At 38.8% G+C, this 15,809-nt stretch overlaps 1 protein-coding gene across 25 annotated transcripts in view; it reads right to left on the reverse strand.

Annotated features, from left to right (window-relative positions):
- SENP7 (SUMO specific peptidase 7) overlaps nucleotides 1-15,809 on the reverse strand; it is a 205,331-nt gene that overhangs the window by 144,825 nt on the left and 44,697 nt on the right. For all 25 annotated transcript variants that reach the window (XM_070072017.1, XM_051819124.2, XM_051819121.2 and 22 more), the window contains one exon: nucleotides 11,043-11,140. In XM_070072017.1, coding sequence (XP_069928118.1) covers nucleotides 11,043-11,140 — 98 coding nt within the window. The remainder of the gene's footprint in view (nucleotides 1-11,042; nucleotides 11,141-15,809) is intronic.

The raw sequence follows: 15,809 nt of genomic DNA on the forward strand, positions 1-15,809 counted from the left end.
TACTCAACAGAAAGCCAATCTATTGCCCAAGATGCACTGGAAGCCTAAGACCCAGAGAGACAGCCCCCTACATAGGGCCAATGCCATGGCCAGAAAACCACCATGGCTCTACAGTTGTACCACATGTACCTGTGCAGAGTACAAAACTTCAACAGAAGTTTGAATAATACTACTTCGGAACAGATGATTAAAAAGCCAAAGGGGAAACTGCCTGTCTGCACTAAATTAGCCCTCAGATTTAAAGACTAGAGACCACTAAACATTGAGTAGCTGCTATCACGAGATGATAATCAGCAGTTGGAACAAGTGATTATTTTATATTCTAGAAATAAAATTATGATAACTACTATGAAGATCTGAAAAGACAAGTACATTTTACCAATATTAATCTCCTACCTGATAATGCATACTATCAATACATGTAACAAATTTACAATACCAAATATTGGCACATATCAGCACAAAGTGGAAAAGAAACCTCCTAGTATTGCAAATAAAAACATTCAGATGATATTTATTGACTTATCAGTTGCCCTGGAGTCTATATCAATTAGACTATTAAATAAGTTATGCAGAGGCCAATGTTGGGGCATAGCTGGTAAAGCCACTGCCTAGGACACCAGCATCCCATAAGGCACTGATTCATGTCGCAGCTGCTCCACTTCTGATCCAGCTCCCTGCTAATGCACCTGGGAAAGCAACAGATGATGGTCCAAATATTTGGGTCACTCCTCTCTCTCTCTTTCTCTCTCTCTCTCTCTCCCCCGTGTGTATATGTGTCTCCTTCTATCTGTAACTCTTTCAAAATCAATAATCTTTCTTTTAAAAAAAGTTTTATAAACTATTTCATCCTGTGAATCTTCAATGAAATGAATCTTGCTCTCCAATTCTTCACATTACCAATAAATTCTTTATTACAATAACTAGTATCTGATTTAAAAAGGGGTTGGATACTTCAATATCCCACTCTCAATAATAAATAGAATAATTAAACATGCACAAAAGGTTTGAGTAAAACTATTAACCAATTCATATCGATCCAACAACAGAAATCTATAGAACACTTCACCAAAGAGCAACACAATACATGCTCTTCTTAAGCACACCTAGAAAATTTTCCAAGACTGACCACATGCAAGGGGCCATAAAACAAACTCAATAAATTTACCAAAAAAATCACATAAAATGTTTTTCAGACCACAAAGGAATTCGATAAAACATAAAAGAAAGAAATTTTTCAAAATTTATTGACATGCAGGAGTTTATCAATATACACTAAATTAAAAATATGTCAAATAAAAATTACCAGAAATTAGAAAACACTTTTGAGATCAATGAAAACAAAAACAAGCCAAAATTTAGGAGATGCAACAAAAGTAGCACTTAGAAATAAATTGAAAACAAAAAGAAGATCTATATTCAAAAAGAAGAGCTCAGGGGCACATGCTGTGGCATAGCGGGTAAAGCCACCGCCTGCAGTGCCAGCATCCCATATGGGCACCGGTTCAAGTCCCAGCTGCTCCACTTCTGATCCAGCTGTCTGTTATGGCCTGGAAAAGCAGTGAAAGATGGCCCAAGTCCTTAGGTCCCTGCACCCATGTGGGAGACCCAGAGAAGGCTCCTGGCTCTGGACTGGTGCAGCTCCAGCTGTTGTGGCCATCTGGAGAGTGAACCAGCACATGGAAGATCTCCCTCTCTCTGCCTCTGCCTCCCTAACTTTTCCTTTCAAATATATAAATAATTTTTTTTTATTTCACAGAGTTATAGGCAGTGAGAGAGAGAGACAGAGAGAAAGGTCTTCCTTCCTTTGGTTCACCCCCAAAATGGCCACCAATCCAAAGCCAGGAGCCAGGTGCTTCTTCCTGGTCTCCCATGAAGGTGTAGGGGCACAAGCACTTCGGCCATCCTCCACTGCCCTCTCAGGCCACAGCAGAGAGCTGGACTGGAAGAGGAGCAACCCGGCGCCCATATGGAATGCCAGAGCTGCAGGTGGAGGATTAACCAAGTGAGCCATGGTACCAGCCAAATAAATAAATCGTTAAAAAAAAAAAAAAAAAGAGCTCAAATCAATAACCTAATCATCTACCTTAAGAAACTTTAAAAAGCAAATATATCTGGGGGCTGGCACTGTGGCTCACTTGGTTAATCCTCCGCCTGTGGCACCGGCATCCTATATGGGCACTGGTTCTAGTCCCAGTTGTTCCTCTTCCAGTCCAGCTCTCTGTTGTGGCCTGGGAAGGCAGATGGAGGATGGCCCAAGTGCTTGGGCCCTGTACCCACATGGGAGACAGGAGGAAGCACCTGGCTTCTGGCTTCAGATTGGCGCAGTGCCAGCCGTGGCAGCCATTTGGGGAGTGAACCAACAGAAAAAGGAAGACCTTTCTCTCTATCTCTCTCTCACTGTCTATAACTCTACCTGTCCAAAAAAAAAAAAGGCAAATATATCTAAGACAAAACAAAGAAATATAAAGACTGTATTAGAATAAGTAATGAATCTAAAAGCTGATTCTTTGAAAAGATCAACAAAATTGACAAATCTTTAGTTAGACTAATTATGAAAAATGAGAAAACTCAAATTAATTAAAGCAGGAATGAAAGAGAGGTCATCACATATAGAAAAAGATGGAGGAATAGTCAAATAAGCACATGTCAAAAAAATAACATAACTAAAAGAAAAAATTCCTAGAAAGACAGAAGCTACTAACACTGAGGCACAGAAAACAGAAAATCCTAACAGACTATAATAAGCAAAAATTTTAATTCATAATTTCAAAACGTCACACACCCAGCCCACAAGCAGATGGGATCACTAGTGAATTCTACTGAGTACTCCAAAAACTCTTCCAGTAAATGGGTGCTTTCCAAATCATTCTACTAGGTCAGCACTGGCCTGACACAAAAGCCAGAAAAAAGAATACACAAGAAAATAATTGATTTTCCCTCTTGAACACAAACATAAACATCTTCATGAAAATCCAAGCAAACTGAACCAGCAATATATAAAAAGGATCAAAAATCAGTACCAAATGGGATTTATTCCAGGAATGTCATGTTGGTTTACTCCCCAAAAATGAATTTATGTAATACACTTTATTACTAGAACAAAGGACACAAATTATATGATAAAGATGTGAAAAAATCATTTCTCCAAATCCAATACATATCCATGATTTAAAAAAACACTCAATATGATAAAGAGCACTTACAAAAATCTACAGCAAACATCATATTTTATGGTGATGAAATCATTTTTGCTTGTGTGGGAACAATACAAAGATTTCCATACTCATCAGCCTTATTTTTCTTTTTTTAAAGATTTATTTTTATTTGTTTGAAAGACAGAGTTACACAGTGAGGTAGAGACAGAGGGAGAGGTCTTCCATCCACTGGTTCACTCCCCAGATGGCCGCAATGGCCAGAGCTGCACCGATCCAAAGCCAGAAGCCAGAAGCTTCTTCTAGGTCTCCCACGTAGGTGCAGGGGCTCAAGGATTTGGGCCATCTTGAGCTGCTTTCCCAGGCCATAGCAGAGAGCTGGATCAGAAGAGGAATAGCCGGGACTAGAACCGGCGCCAATATTGGATGTCAGTGCTTCAGGCCAGGGTTTTAACTCGCTGCGCCACAGCACCGGCCCCATCAGCTTTCATTTGTTTAAGATGTATTCATTTATTTAAAAGGCAGAACAATGGAAAGAGGGACAGGAAGGAAGAAACAAAGGAAAAGAGACTTTCCATCTGCTGGTTCACTCCCCAAATGACCAAGGCCAGGAACTCCATACTGGTCTCCTACATGTGTGGCAGGGGCCCAAGTCCTCAAGCCATTTTCTGCTGCCTTCCCAGGCACATTAGTAGGAAGCTGAATTGGAAACAAAATATCTGGGATGTGAACTGGTAGTACAATATAAGATGCTGGCTTTGCAAGTATTAGCTTAACCCACTGGGCCACACTCACCAGTCCGCATCATACTGGATATTCTAGATTGAGCAATTAAAAAAGGATAAAAATTTAAAGGCATCCAGTCAGAAAGGAAGAAGTGAAACTGCTTTTATTTGTAGATGACATAATCTTGTTTACAGAATTCTAGTAAAAATACACTAAAAACTATTAAAATATATAAGCACAAAGTAGATAAGATATATATGTCACATTCCTACATATTAACAATGAACAACCTGAAATAAAATTAAAAATCAATTTCATTCATAATAGCATTAAACCAAAGAAAAGAGAAGAGAAGTACTTGGGAATAAAATTAATTTAGAAGTCTAAGACATGCTAGAAACTATAAAAAAAAAAAAAAAGCTGACACTGTGGCGCAGCAGGTTAAAGCCCTGGCCTGAAGTGCCAGCATCCCATATGGGTGCCAGTTCTAGTCCCGGCTGCTCCTCTTCCAATCTAGCTCTCTGCTATGGCCTGGGAAAGCAGTAGAGAATGGCCCAAATCCTTCTGCACCCACATGGGGGACCTGGAGGAAGCTCCTGGCTCCTGGATTTGGATTGGCGCAGCTCCGGCCATTGCACCCATCTAGGGAGTGAACCAGCGTATGGAAGACCTCTCTCTCTCTGTCTCTACCTCTCTGTGTAACTCTTTCAAATAAATAAATCTTTTTTAAAAAAAAGAAACTGTAAAAAATTGTAGAGAGTAATTAGAAAGGCCTTAAATAAATAAAAGACCCCCCACTTCTGAGGACTTACTAATATTAAGACAGCAAAACTCTAATTTAGTCTACATTTTCAAAACAATCTCTATCAAAATCCTTGTTGGTAATTTGGTTAAAATTGTAAAGTTGGTACTAAAACTCAACTGGAAATGCAAGGAACTAAAAAATACCAAAATAATCTTTAAAACTCAAAGGGCTTCCATAGCCTTGGAAACTCATGACTGGTGCATAGGGAGATTACTGATGCCATAAACAGGAGTGTCAATTTGTAAAGTCAACAACAGGAGTCACTGTGCACTTACTCCTCATGTAGGATCTCTGTCCTTAATGTGCTGTACATTGAGGCTTAATGCTATCACGAGTACTCAAACAGTATATTTCACTTTGTGTTTCTATGGGGGTGCAAACTGTTGAAATCTTTACTTAATGTATACTAAACTGATCTTCTGTAAAAAAAAAAAAAAAAAAAAAGAAGAAGAAGAAGAAATTATCAATTCCCAACTTGACTCTCACTGGGATTAAACATGACAATAGGTCTGATCTGATTTCATCATCATTTAAAAAATCATCTATTATTTTTCACTTTATGTTTCTGTGTGGGAGCAAACTGTTGAAATCTTTACTTAATGTATGCTAAACTGATCTTCTGTATATAAAGAGAATCGAAAATGAATCCTCATGTGAATGGAAGGGGAGAGGGAGTGGGAAAGGGGAGGGTTGCGGGTGGGAGGGACGTTATGGGGGGGGAAGCCATTGTAATCCATAAGCTGTACTTTGGAAATTTATATTCATTAAATAAAAGTTTTAAAAAAAATAACAAAACTGTAAGATGCATACTTGCTAATTTCAAGAATTGCTACAAAGCTGCAGTAGGACCAGCACACAGATCAGGTTATATATATAATAGAATATATATAAAGAGAGAATAGAATAAAATTGACAATCCAGAAATAAACTCTCACAGTTATGGTCAACTGATTTTTGACCAAGACAATCAATGGAAAAGTAATAGTCCTTTAAACAAATGGTGCTGGAGTTATTGAATATGAAGTGGCAAAAATATTAATTTACATACATATATCATACCATACCCCAAATTAACTCAAAAAGGATCAAATGCTTCAATCTAAGCGCTAGAACCATAAAACTCTAAAAAAGAGGAGCTTGCATTGTAGCATACTAAGTAAAGTTACCACCTGAAACTCTGGCATCCCATTTGGCTGTCAGTTCATGTCCCAGCTGCTCCTTCTGAACTAGCTCCCAGCTAATGTTTTGGGAAAAGCAGTGGAACATGGCTGAAGTGTTTGGGTCCCCGCCTCCCACTCCTAGCTTCAGCCTGACCCAGCACTGGCCATTGCAGCCATCTGGGGAGTGAACCAGTGGATAAAGATCAATCTCTCTCTCTCTCTCTCTCTCTCTCTCTCTGTGTGTGTGTGTGTGTGTGTGTCCTTCTCTCCCTGTAATTCTTTCCAAAAAATAAATCTTTTTTAAAAAGGAAACACAGGAGTAAATCATCATGGCATAGGATTAGGCAACAGTTTCTTAGATATGACACCAAAAACACAAAGAAAAATAGACTTCATCAAAGAAACTGAAGAATGGGAGAAAATATATGGAAATCATGTATTTGATAAAGCACTTGTAATGAGGATATATCAAAAACTCTTACAAATCAACCACAAAAGGATAAATAACCCAATATAGAAAAAGATCCAAATACACATTTCTCAAAAAATATTGACACAAATAACCAGTAAGCACATAAAAGACAATCCATGTCACTTAATTATTAGGAAATGTATATCAAAACCACAATAAGATACCATTTCACAATCAACAGAATGGAACAAAAGAAAGAAATATGGAAGTATAGTGGGTAGGGAAGGGAGAAGCAAGGAATGTGAGACGGAAGGAGAGTGAGAAAGGAAATAATAATTGGTGAAAATCTGGAGAAATACAGAACCCCCATACACCTCCAGTTGAAATGTAAAATGGTGAAATTAATCTGGAAAACAATTCAGCAGTTTCTTTAAAAAATTAACAAAATTAACACATGACACAGAAATTCTAATCCTAGGTATCTACTCAAGACAAATAAAAACATATGTCCACACAAAAACTTGTACAGAAATATTTATGACAATGCTATTTACAATATCCAGGAAGTGGAAACAACTCATATGTTCATCAACTGGTGAATGGGATAAACACAATGTGGTATACCTATGCAATAATATACTATTAGGTAATAGTAAGAAATAAAATATTGACACATTGGCCGGCGCCGTGGCTCACTTGGCTAATCCTCCGCCTGTGGCACCGGCATCCCGGGTTCTAGTTCCGGTTGGGGCTCCGGGTACTAGTTCGGTTGCTCCTCTTCCAGTCCAGCTTTCTGCTGTGGCCTGGGAGGGCAGTGGAGGATGGCCCAAGTGCTTGGGTCCCTGCACCCACATGGGAGGCCGGGAGAAAGTACCTGGCTCCTGGCTTCGGATGGGCACAGCGCTGGCCATAGCGGCCATTAGGGGAGTGAACCAACGGAAGGAAGATCTTTCTATCTGTCTCTCTCCCACTGTCTGTCTGTCTCTCTCTCTCTTTCTCTCTCTCTCTAACTCTGCCTGGCAAAAAATAAAAAAATAATAAAATGAAAAAACATTGATACATGCTACAACATGCATAAACCTCAAAAACATTATGTTTAGGAAAAGTTAGACACAAAAGAACATATATACTATGATTCTGTAAACATGAAATGTAAAAAATAAAAAGTAAGCTCCTATAGAGAAAGGAAGTAAATTAGTAGTTGCCTAAAGCTGAGGGTGAGAATGGAGAGTGGCTGTAAATGAGCAGTTTCTTTGGGCACACAGTGGAAATGTTCTAAAACCATCACTAGGTTACAGAGGTGACTGTATAACTCTGCAAATGTACTAAAAAATTACTTAACTTTAGAATTTAAATGTATGAATTTTATAATATGTAAATCACAGCAAAACTGTTAATGTTTTTAAAAACATTAGAAGATATTACAAGTTTTAAACGGACCAAACTCAATGGATAGGATTAGACATCTCAAAGTAAAAAAAAATAAATAAGGGGATTTTTTTTCCCATCTCAGATGTAATTGTGTTGGCTTTTACTTCCCTGCACACAGCAGCAATTTATAAAATATTTCATATAGTCTAGCAGAACTCAATAATATATGTGACAAAAACAAAAAATAAGTTACAAATATTAAACTATATTTAGGGGATGGCATTGTAGTATAGAGTGAAGTAATTGCTTATGATGCCCACAACCCATATAAGAGTGCCTAGGATCAAGTTACACCTACACCTCCCATCCATCCTCCTGCTAATGTGCACTCTGGGAGGCAACAGGTGATAGCTCAAATTTTTGGGTTCCTGGTACCCACATGGGAGACCCAGATGGATTTCTTGGATCCTGGCTTCAGCCTGGCCCAGCACTGGCTATTGCAGGCATTCAGGGAGTGAACCCCCAAACAGAAGATCAAATTCACTCTCTTTCTCCTGCTGCTGTTCTGCTTTTCAAACAACCAACCAACTTTGAAAATATAAACTTGATTTTCTGGAGACATACTAATAATATTCTTCCTTTTATAATAAATCAGAGGACCTAAATTTTTTCTACCATGAAAGAAGGCCAGTGTTACTAATGCCTCACAAACACAAAAACTAAATGAGATCATTCAGGCTTATCCTGATACCTAGCACACAATAAATATTAAATAAAGGTTAACTGCCATAATTATAAACAGAGGATATTCAGTTCTAAACTGATACTCCTCACATGCTCTATGATTGACACCCAAAGCCTTAAAAGGGGTAATTAGTGGAGTAGAAAGAATAGTATGACTTGGTATCATTTATGAGAGAACTAAGTCAATAGCCACACAATCTGTAAGATCATCGGGAACAAAAATGAGACCAATAGAGGAGGAGAAAATCTCTCTGGAACAGTAAGCAAAACTTGTCCCCTTATAAAAACACTCAATCTGGGGGCCAGCACTGTGATATAGCAGGTAAAGCCACCGACTGCAGTGCCGGCATCACATATGGGCGCTGGTTCTAGTCCAAGATGCTCCACTTCCAGTTCAGCTCTCTGCTATGGCCTGGGAAAGCAGTGGAAGATGGCCCAAGTGCTTGGGCTCCTGCACCTGCGTGGGAGACCGAGAGGAAGCTCCTGGCTCCTGGCTTCGGATCAGTGCAGCTCCGGCCATTTTGGCCAATTGGGGAGTGAACTCGTGGATGGAAGACCTCTCTCTCTCTCTCTCTCTGCCTCTCCATCTCTCTCTGTGTAACTCTGACTTTCAAATAAACAAATAAATCTTTTTTAAAAATAACAACCTGTCCAAGAGTATTTTACAAAGTTGTGAACACATGCCTCTTCTACTGTAAAACATGACATTCATTGCTTCAAACCAAATCACTTCTTAAACTCTAACTGTAAACCTATCTCTAGTAATCCAGTTTCATCCAAAGAACTCACATGTTCAATCTCATCTTAGTTTCAAAATATTCTAACCATCCCAAATATTTTTGTCTACCTGAATTTAGGAGATAGAAGATTTAGAAAAAAGTTAAGAATCAAAAGCTCCAGAATATCAATACAAGTGGAGAGGAGATAGTATAAAAGATAGAAAGGATGCCCACTCTTCACTTAAGACAGTAGGATGGGGATTAAGTTCTTCTATAGCATACATCAGAGAATTTGCAAAAACAAATCCACTTTTAAATATTTAAGCGCATGTCTCAAAATATGATGCAGAAATATTTTAGGAAATTAAAGTTGAGAATGTAAACTAATATAATACAGTTATTAATGATAAAAATCAGGTACAAATTTTTAAATAATATGAACTGTCTAGATTTTAAAAATCTGTCAATAATTACATTGTTATTCAAAAGCTATCTAGCTGAGCAAATTATAAAACTATTGCCTGTTAGCTACATCACTTAAAAAAAATTATTCTTCCCTTGTTAAGAAGTACATCAGTGTGTGTGTGTGTGTGTGTGTGTGTGTGTACAATAACTTTGGTCATTATTGTATTTTTATTTTCATATCTACCACCATTAAATTTTAAAATATTTTTCTCCCCGTCATTAAATGTATATTAAGTATAAGTTACAGTGATAATGCTGATAACATTCCTAAAAATCATTAACTCTGGCATAGAGGTCAGATGTCACAAACTCTATAAGGAAGGTCTGTAATGCAGACTTGAAAATGTATACAGAAAAAAGATGAAAAATATTAGAGATAATGTCAGGAAAATAAGGAAGCAATAATAAGCTATAATACCTCAAAGAACCTGCTTCCCACACAAAGATATATTTTATAAGCATTCATATGGAAAAATGATATTTGAATGATAGAATTCTGAATCATATATCTTCAGGATATCTCTCCCACAAAATGAAACAACCTTGTATATGCAATGTTTCAGAAAATGTGGCTTGACTTTATACATTAAAAAAAGATTGCTTTATTTCCAAAGCATTCAATCTCTCAAATAAAATACAATTTTTATATTATCTTATTATTATATATTATCTTATCTTGTAAGAAATTATATTACAAAATTTTAAACTGAGTTTGTAATTATCCTAAAAATCAAAGCATCACCACTGCATCTGTAGTACTGCTTTATTCATCTTGACAATTCATCCGTTAGATGACAGAAGATCAGAGGGTTTCTAAATGACTGTGAAGTCACCATTATATTTTTATATTTCCTACAAACAATTTACTTAAAAGGGGAGAATAAGACTAAGTAGCTTATACAGTTACTCTGACATAAATTCAAAGATTCCAAGTAGTCTTCTAAATTTGAGCAATCTTTCAATCATTGTAATTTTTACTGTGCCATTGTCACTTTTTCATTCACTGTGCTAAAAAAAAGAAAATTCAACACACTTCTCTAAAATAATAATTTTCTAATCGCTTACTGATGTCCAATCTTAGAATGTTCTATATTCCTTCTGATAACTACAATTTGAATCCTACAGATATTTTAATCCCTACATTCATAAATATTGCTATGAATATAGGACCATAGTTGCTAAATGCAGCATCTTTTCCACTGCTGACTGCAAATGATGAATCAAGCATGATAATCAGTCTATATATAACTGTCACATATCAGCTAAATTTAGCAAGATATTACAAATGTACAAAAAACAAGGAATAACATGACCTACAATCACAGAAAGTTGGAGCTTAAAGAAACCTTAGAAGTCACTGAATTCAATCTTTCTAATTTTAAATATTGTGGTAATTGAGGAGATACAAAGAGCTTAAATGAATCCCCTGTGGTCACACTCTTTATACAAGGTAAAAGCTGGTTCTATGTCGCATATATATCTTACCTTTCTGGTGATGCCTTAGAAGTGACAGGACACTCATGGACACCTCTTTTATTCTTACGGTCCAGAGAGATGACTTTATTTCTTGGGCTTCTTTTCCACTAGAAAAAAATATGTAATTTTGTTGGTAAAATAACTATATGATGAGGCACTTCAGATATCAATTTTACTTATAAATTCAAGATAAACAGCCAAATTCATAGCTCACAAAGAAAAAATAAAAATAACCACATTTGACAGAATACTTGCCTCTTCTGCTGGTGAGGAATTATAAGTCCACCAAAAAATAGCAGGAAGACATTTTAGAATGTTCAAGTAGGCCGGCGCCGTGGCTCAATAGGCTAATCCTCCACCTTGCGGTGCCGGCACACCAGGTTCTAGTCCCGGTCGGGGCGCCGGATTCTGTCCCAGTTGCCCCTCTTCCAGGCCAGCTCTCTGCTATGGCCAGGGAGTGCAGTGGAGGATGGCCCAGGTGCTTGGGCCCTGCACCCCATGGGAGACCAGGAAAAGCACCTGGATCCTGGCTCCTGCCATCGGATCAGCGCGGTGCGCCGGCTGCAGCGGCGGCCATTGGAGGGTGAACCAACGGCAAAGGAAGACCTTTCTCTCTCTGTCTCTCTCTCACTGTCCACTCTGCCTGTCAAAAATTTAAAAAAAAAAAAAAAAAAAAAAAAAAGAATGTTCAAGTAACTTTAGTCAGGAAACTTGGAGATTCCGATGCTTAAATAACTAAAAACAACTGAAATATGTTTCAAAGAAGCAGTAAAGGCCGGCGCCGCAGCTCACTAGCCTAATCATCTGCCTGCGGGACCTGCACCCCAGGTTCTAGTCCCAGTTGGGGCTCCGGATTCTGTCCCAGTTGCTCCTCTTCCAGTCTAGCTCTCTGCTGTGGCCTGGGAGTGCAGTGAAGGATGGCCCAAGTCCTTGGGCCCTGTACCCGCATGGGAGACCAGGAGAAGGCACCTGGCTCCTGGCTTTGGATAGGCGCAGCGCACCAGCAGTAGCGGCCATTTAGGGGGTGAACCAACGGAAAAAGGAAGACCTTTCTCTCTGTCTCTCTCTCTCTCACACTGTCTAACTCTGCCTGTCAAAAAAATAAAAAATAAAGAGTAGTAAAAACCATTTTATGCCAGGTTAAATACATCATGTATCACCACCAGCTTTGACTGAGCTTGGCATCTTCCCCCAAGAATGAACAGTACCCAGTAATATGAAACCCAGGTTCAAAATGAGCACAGGGTCAGACAAAGCACCAAAGGGACTGCCTCTATCATCCCTCTTGCAAACTGCAGCAGGTAGCAGAGCAAGACTCCAGCCAGGAGGGAGTAAAAAGGAAGGTGAGCTTAGGATTTTGCCTCAGACCTTGGTGCTTGGCCCACCATGGTAAGACTCAGAACAGATAAAGCCAAAAGACCTCCACCCAAAAGGCAGTCCTCAGAGACAGAGCCTAAAAACCTACCAGTATCAATTTGACTTGATCTATATCCTGGCCAGCACAGCCTGGAGATAGATGCAGCAGCCTAAGTGCCAACTCAACCTCAGCAGAAGGTAGACAATATGGGCTTTGGCCCAACCCCAGAGTATAGGCTCTGGGTATGATCTTAGCATTACAGCACAACATGAGGAGAGGAACTGCCTGCTTGGGGAAGAAAAAGGTAAATGGGGGTCAATTTATTATATAGAAAATTGAAGCTGACAGTGTAGAGACCCAAGCATCCCATGCCAGACTTCAAACCAGCATTACCATGACCCTGCACATGACCCTGCTACCACAATAACCCATGCAAAGGATGCAAGATTCCAGACTGGCACTATCAGGACCACATACAAGACAGAATTAGGGAAGGGACACCAATGGCCCTGGCCACACCAAATGGCCTGCCACTTACCCTATGGTGCCAGATAAGGGTGCATAACATCCCAAACTGCCATTGCCATTGATTATAGTGGAAGAAAATATAAGGACCCTACATTAAAAAATCAAACTGGAAATGAAACCAAAATAGCATACCAAAGGACATTCAAAAAAACATTTTTTGGAAAAATGCTTATCATGAAATTCATTCTTTAAAGTGATAGAGACCTATTGTCATGTTTAATCCCAGTGAGAGTCAAGTTGGGAATTGATAATTTCTTTTTTTTTTTTTTTTTTTTTTTTTTTTTTTTTTTTTTACAGAAGATACATGACAATAGGTCTGATCTGATTTCATCATGATTTAAAAAAAAAATCATCTATTATTTTTCACTTTATGTTTCTGTGTGGGAACAAACTGTTGAAATCCTTACTTAAGGTATACTAAGCTGATCTTCTGTATATTAAGATAATCGAAAATGAATCTTGATGTGAATGGAAGGGGAGAGGGAGTGGGAAAGGGGAGGGTTGTGGGTGGGAGGGACGGTATGGGGGGGAAAGCCATTGTAACCCATGAGTCGTACTTTGGAAATTTATATTCATTAAATAAAAGATAAAAAAAAAAATAAAAAATAAAAAAAAATAAAAAAATAAAAAAATAAAGTGATAGAGACAACTAATCCAGCACATGCACAAACATCAACTTAGGGACATAGGAAGAATGAAAAAGAAAGTCAATATTATAGTACCAAAAGGAGCACAATAATGCCTTAGTAACTGGCTCCAAAGAAAAGGAGCTTGCCAAAATGTATGATAAAGATTCAGAAGGAAAAAAATTTCAGAATAATGATTATGATTACAAGGACGCTAAAAGAGGAGATCAAAGACTCTGAATAGGGAAAAGACTGATTCCAACCACAGAAAGATAACAAGAAACAGGAAGAAAATGCATTCCTATGAGACAGCTGGAGAGCAGTTTGCAATTGGAATCAAAAAAAGAAGGCAGATGCTATGGAGCAGTGGGAACAGTTCAATCACAAAGCAGTGAGAACACTGGCAGCGACTCCCCAGGGCAACAGTCAGAGGGGACGCCATCTTCTTGGAGTAAGGCACTGAGCAACGAGCAGAGAGGAAATGCCATCTTAATAAGGCAAGTAGAGGCTGTTGCAGCCCACGCACAACTGAGGAATTTTATCAGAGGGATAAGTCCGGGTTCCCACTCTCTATGAATCTGAACTTGAGATTTGGTGGAGGGCAGGCCACTCACTTCGGCCCATGAAACTCTTCCACTCCTCACTCTATTAAGATGCCCAGACTCGACTTGCCAAGGCAGAGCACTGAACAACCTCTGTTAGGCAGCTGACTCAAGAATGAGACAGGTTTTCTGTTGGACACAGGAGGTTCGTGGGACTGAGAGTGGATCCCCTATTCCCTGTGACTGTGGGAGACCTGAGCCCTGTGACTGTAGGAATTCTGTGACTGTGTGATAGGTTGGGAAATAAGGTGTGCCTGGGCATTAGGGCAATCACTGTGTCCGGCTTCAGAGGCTCCCACTCACACTGAGGAGTGCATAGCTCTTTTGTGCAGTTCATGTACTTGTGTGGGTGAGGTATATAGCCACTGTGAGCTCATCCTAAGTAGTTGGCTGACCTTGGCAAAGAGGACCTAATACTGTTATCATATCAACCAATGTGATCATAACCTCAAACTTGCTGAAGACAGAGTTACCACATCTAACTTCAGTGTCACCCTGGACCCTTGTCCCACCCTCAAGCAGTGGCCAAAGATCCGTGGAACCACCAAGCGTGTCCCTCTTGACATCCACTGAAGGAAAAGACATTCCATTAAGCCACAGAGACATATATCAAAGATAAAAGCCTTCAGAGGAGAAAATCAACAAGTGTTTTCACAAACATCTAAAACTTATATGTAGAAATACAAGAAACATAAACAAGGAAGACAACCTAATGCCCCAAAGGAACAGAACAACACTTCAATATTAGAATGTGAACACAAACAGAACAATGAGGAGCCAGTATTGTGGCATAGAAGGCACTGCCCACAATGCCAGCATCTGATATAGTTGCCAGTTCAAGTCCCAGATGCTCTACTTCCAATCCAACTCCCTACTGTATGTGCCAGGGAAAACAGCAGAGGATGGCCCAAGTAATTGGGTCCCTGCACCCATGTAGGAAACCTGGAAGAAGCTCTGGATCCTGGCTTCAGACTGACTCAGTTTCAGCCATCAGGGCCATTTGAGGAGTGAAAAAGTAGATGGAATACGTGTGTGTTTGTGTGTGTGTGTGTGTCTTACCCCTAACCCCATAACTCTGCCTTTCAAATAAATAAATAAATTTTTAAGATCAATGAATTGCCTGAAAAGAAATTCAAAAGAATGAACATAAGATGACTCAAAAACAACACATGAGTTAAAGAAATCCACACATGCCATATATGAAAAATTCTCCTGAGACAGAGATATTGGATATAATAAAACTAAAATATGAGGAATGAAGAATTCATTGTGTCAAATAAAAAATACAGTGGAAAGCCTAAACAACAGACTTGGTGAGGCAGAAGAAACAGTGTCTGAGTTAGAAATCAAATCTTTGGAAATATCTCAGTCAGACAAAAAAAAAAAAAAAAGAAGAAGAAGAAGAAGAAGAAGAAGAAGAAGAAGAAGAAGAAGAAGAAATTAGAAAAACCAAACATAACAAACCAAAACATGTTTCAGATTTATGAGAATCTATCAATTGACCAAACATACAAGTCTTAGGAGTCCTGAATGTGTGGAAACAAAGAATGGCTTAGAATACCTATTCAGTGAAATAATATCAGAAAATTTCCCTATTTGGAGAAAGATAGGGACATACAAATATAGGAAGCACACAGAAGTCATAAGAGACATGATCAGAAAA

Source organism: Oryctolagus cuniculus, chromosome 4 (genome assembly GCF_964237555.1).
Source record: "Oryctolagus cuniculus chromosome 4, mOryCun1.1, whole genome shotgun sequence".
NCBI lineage: Eukaryota > Metazoa > Chordata > Mammalia > Lagomorpha > Leporidae > Oryctolagus > Oryctolagus cuniculus.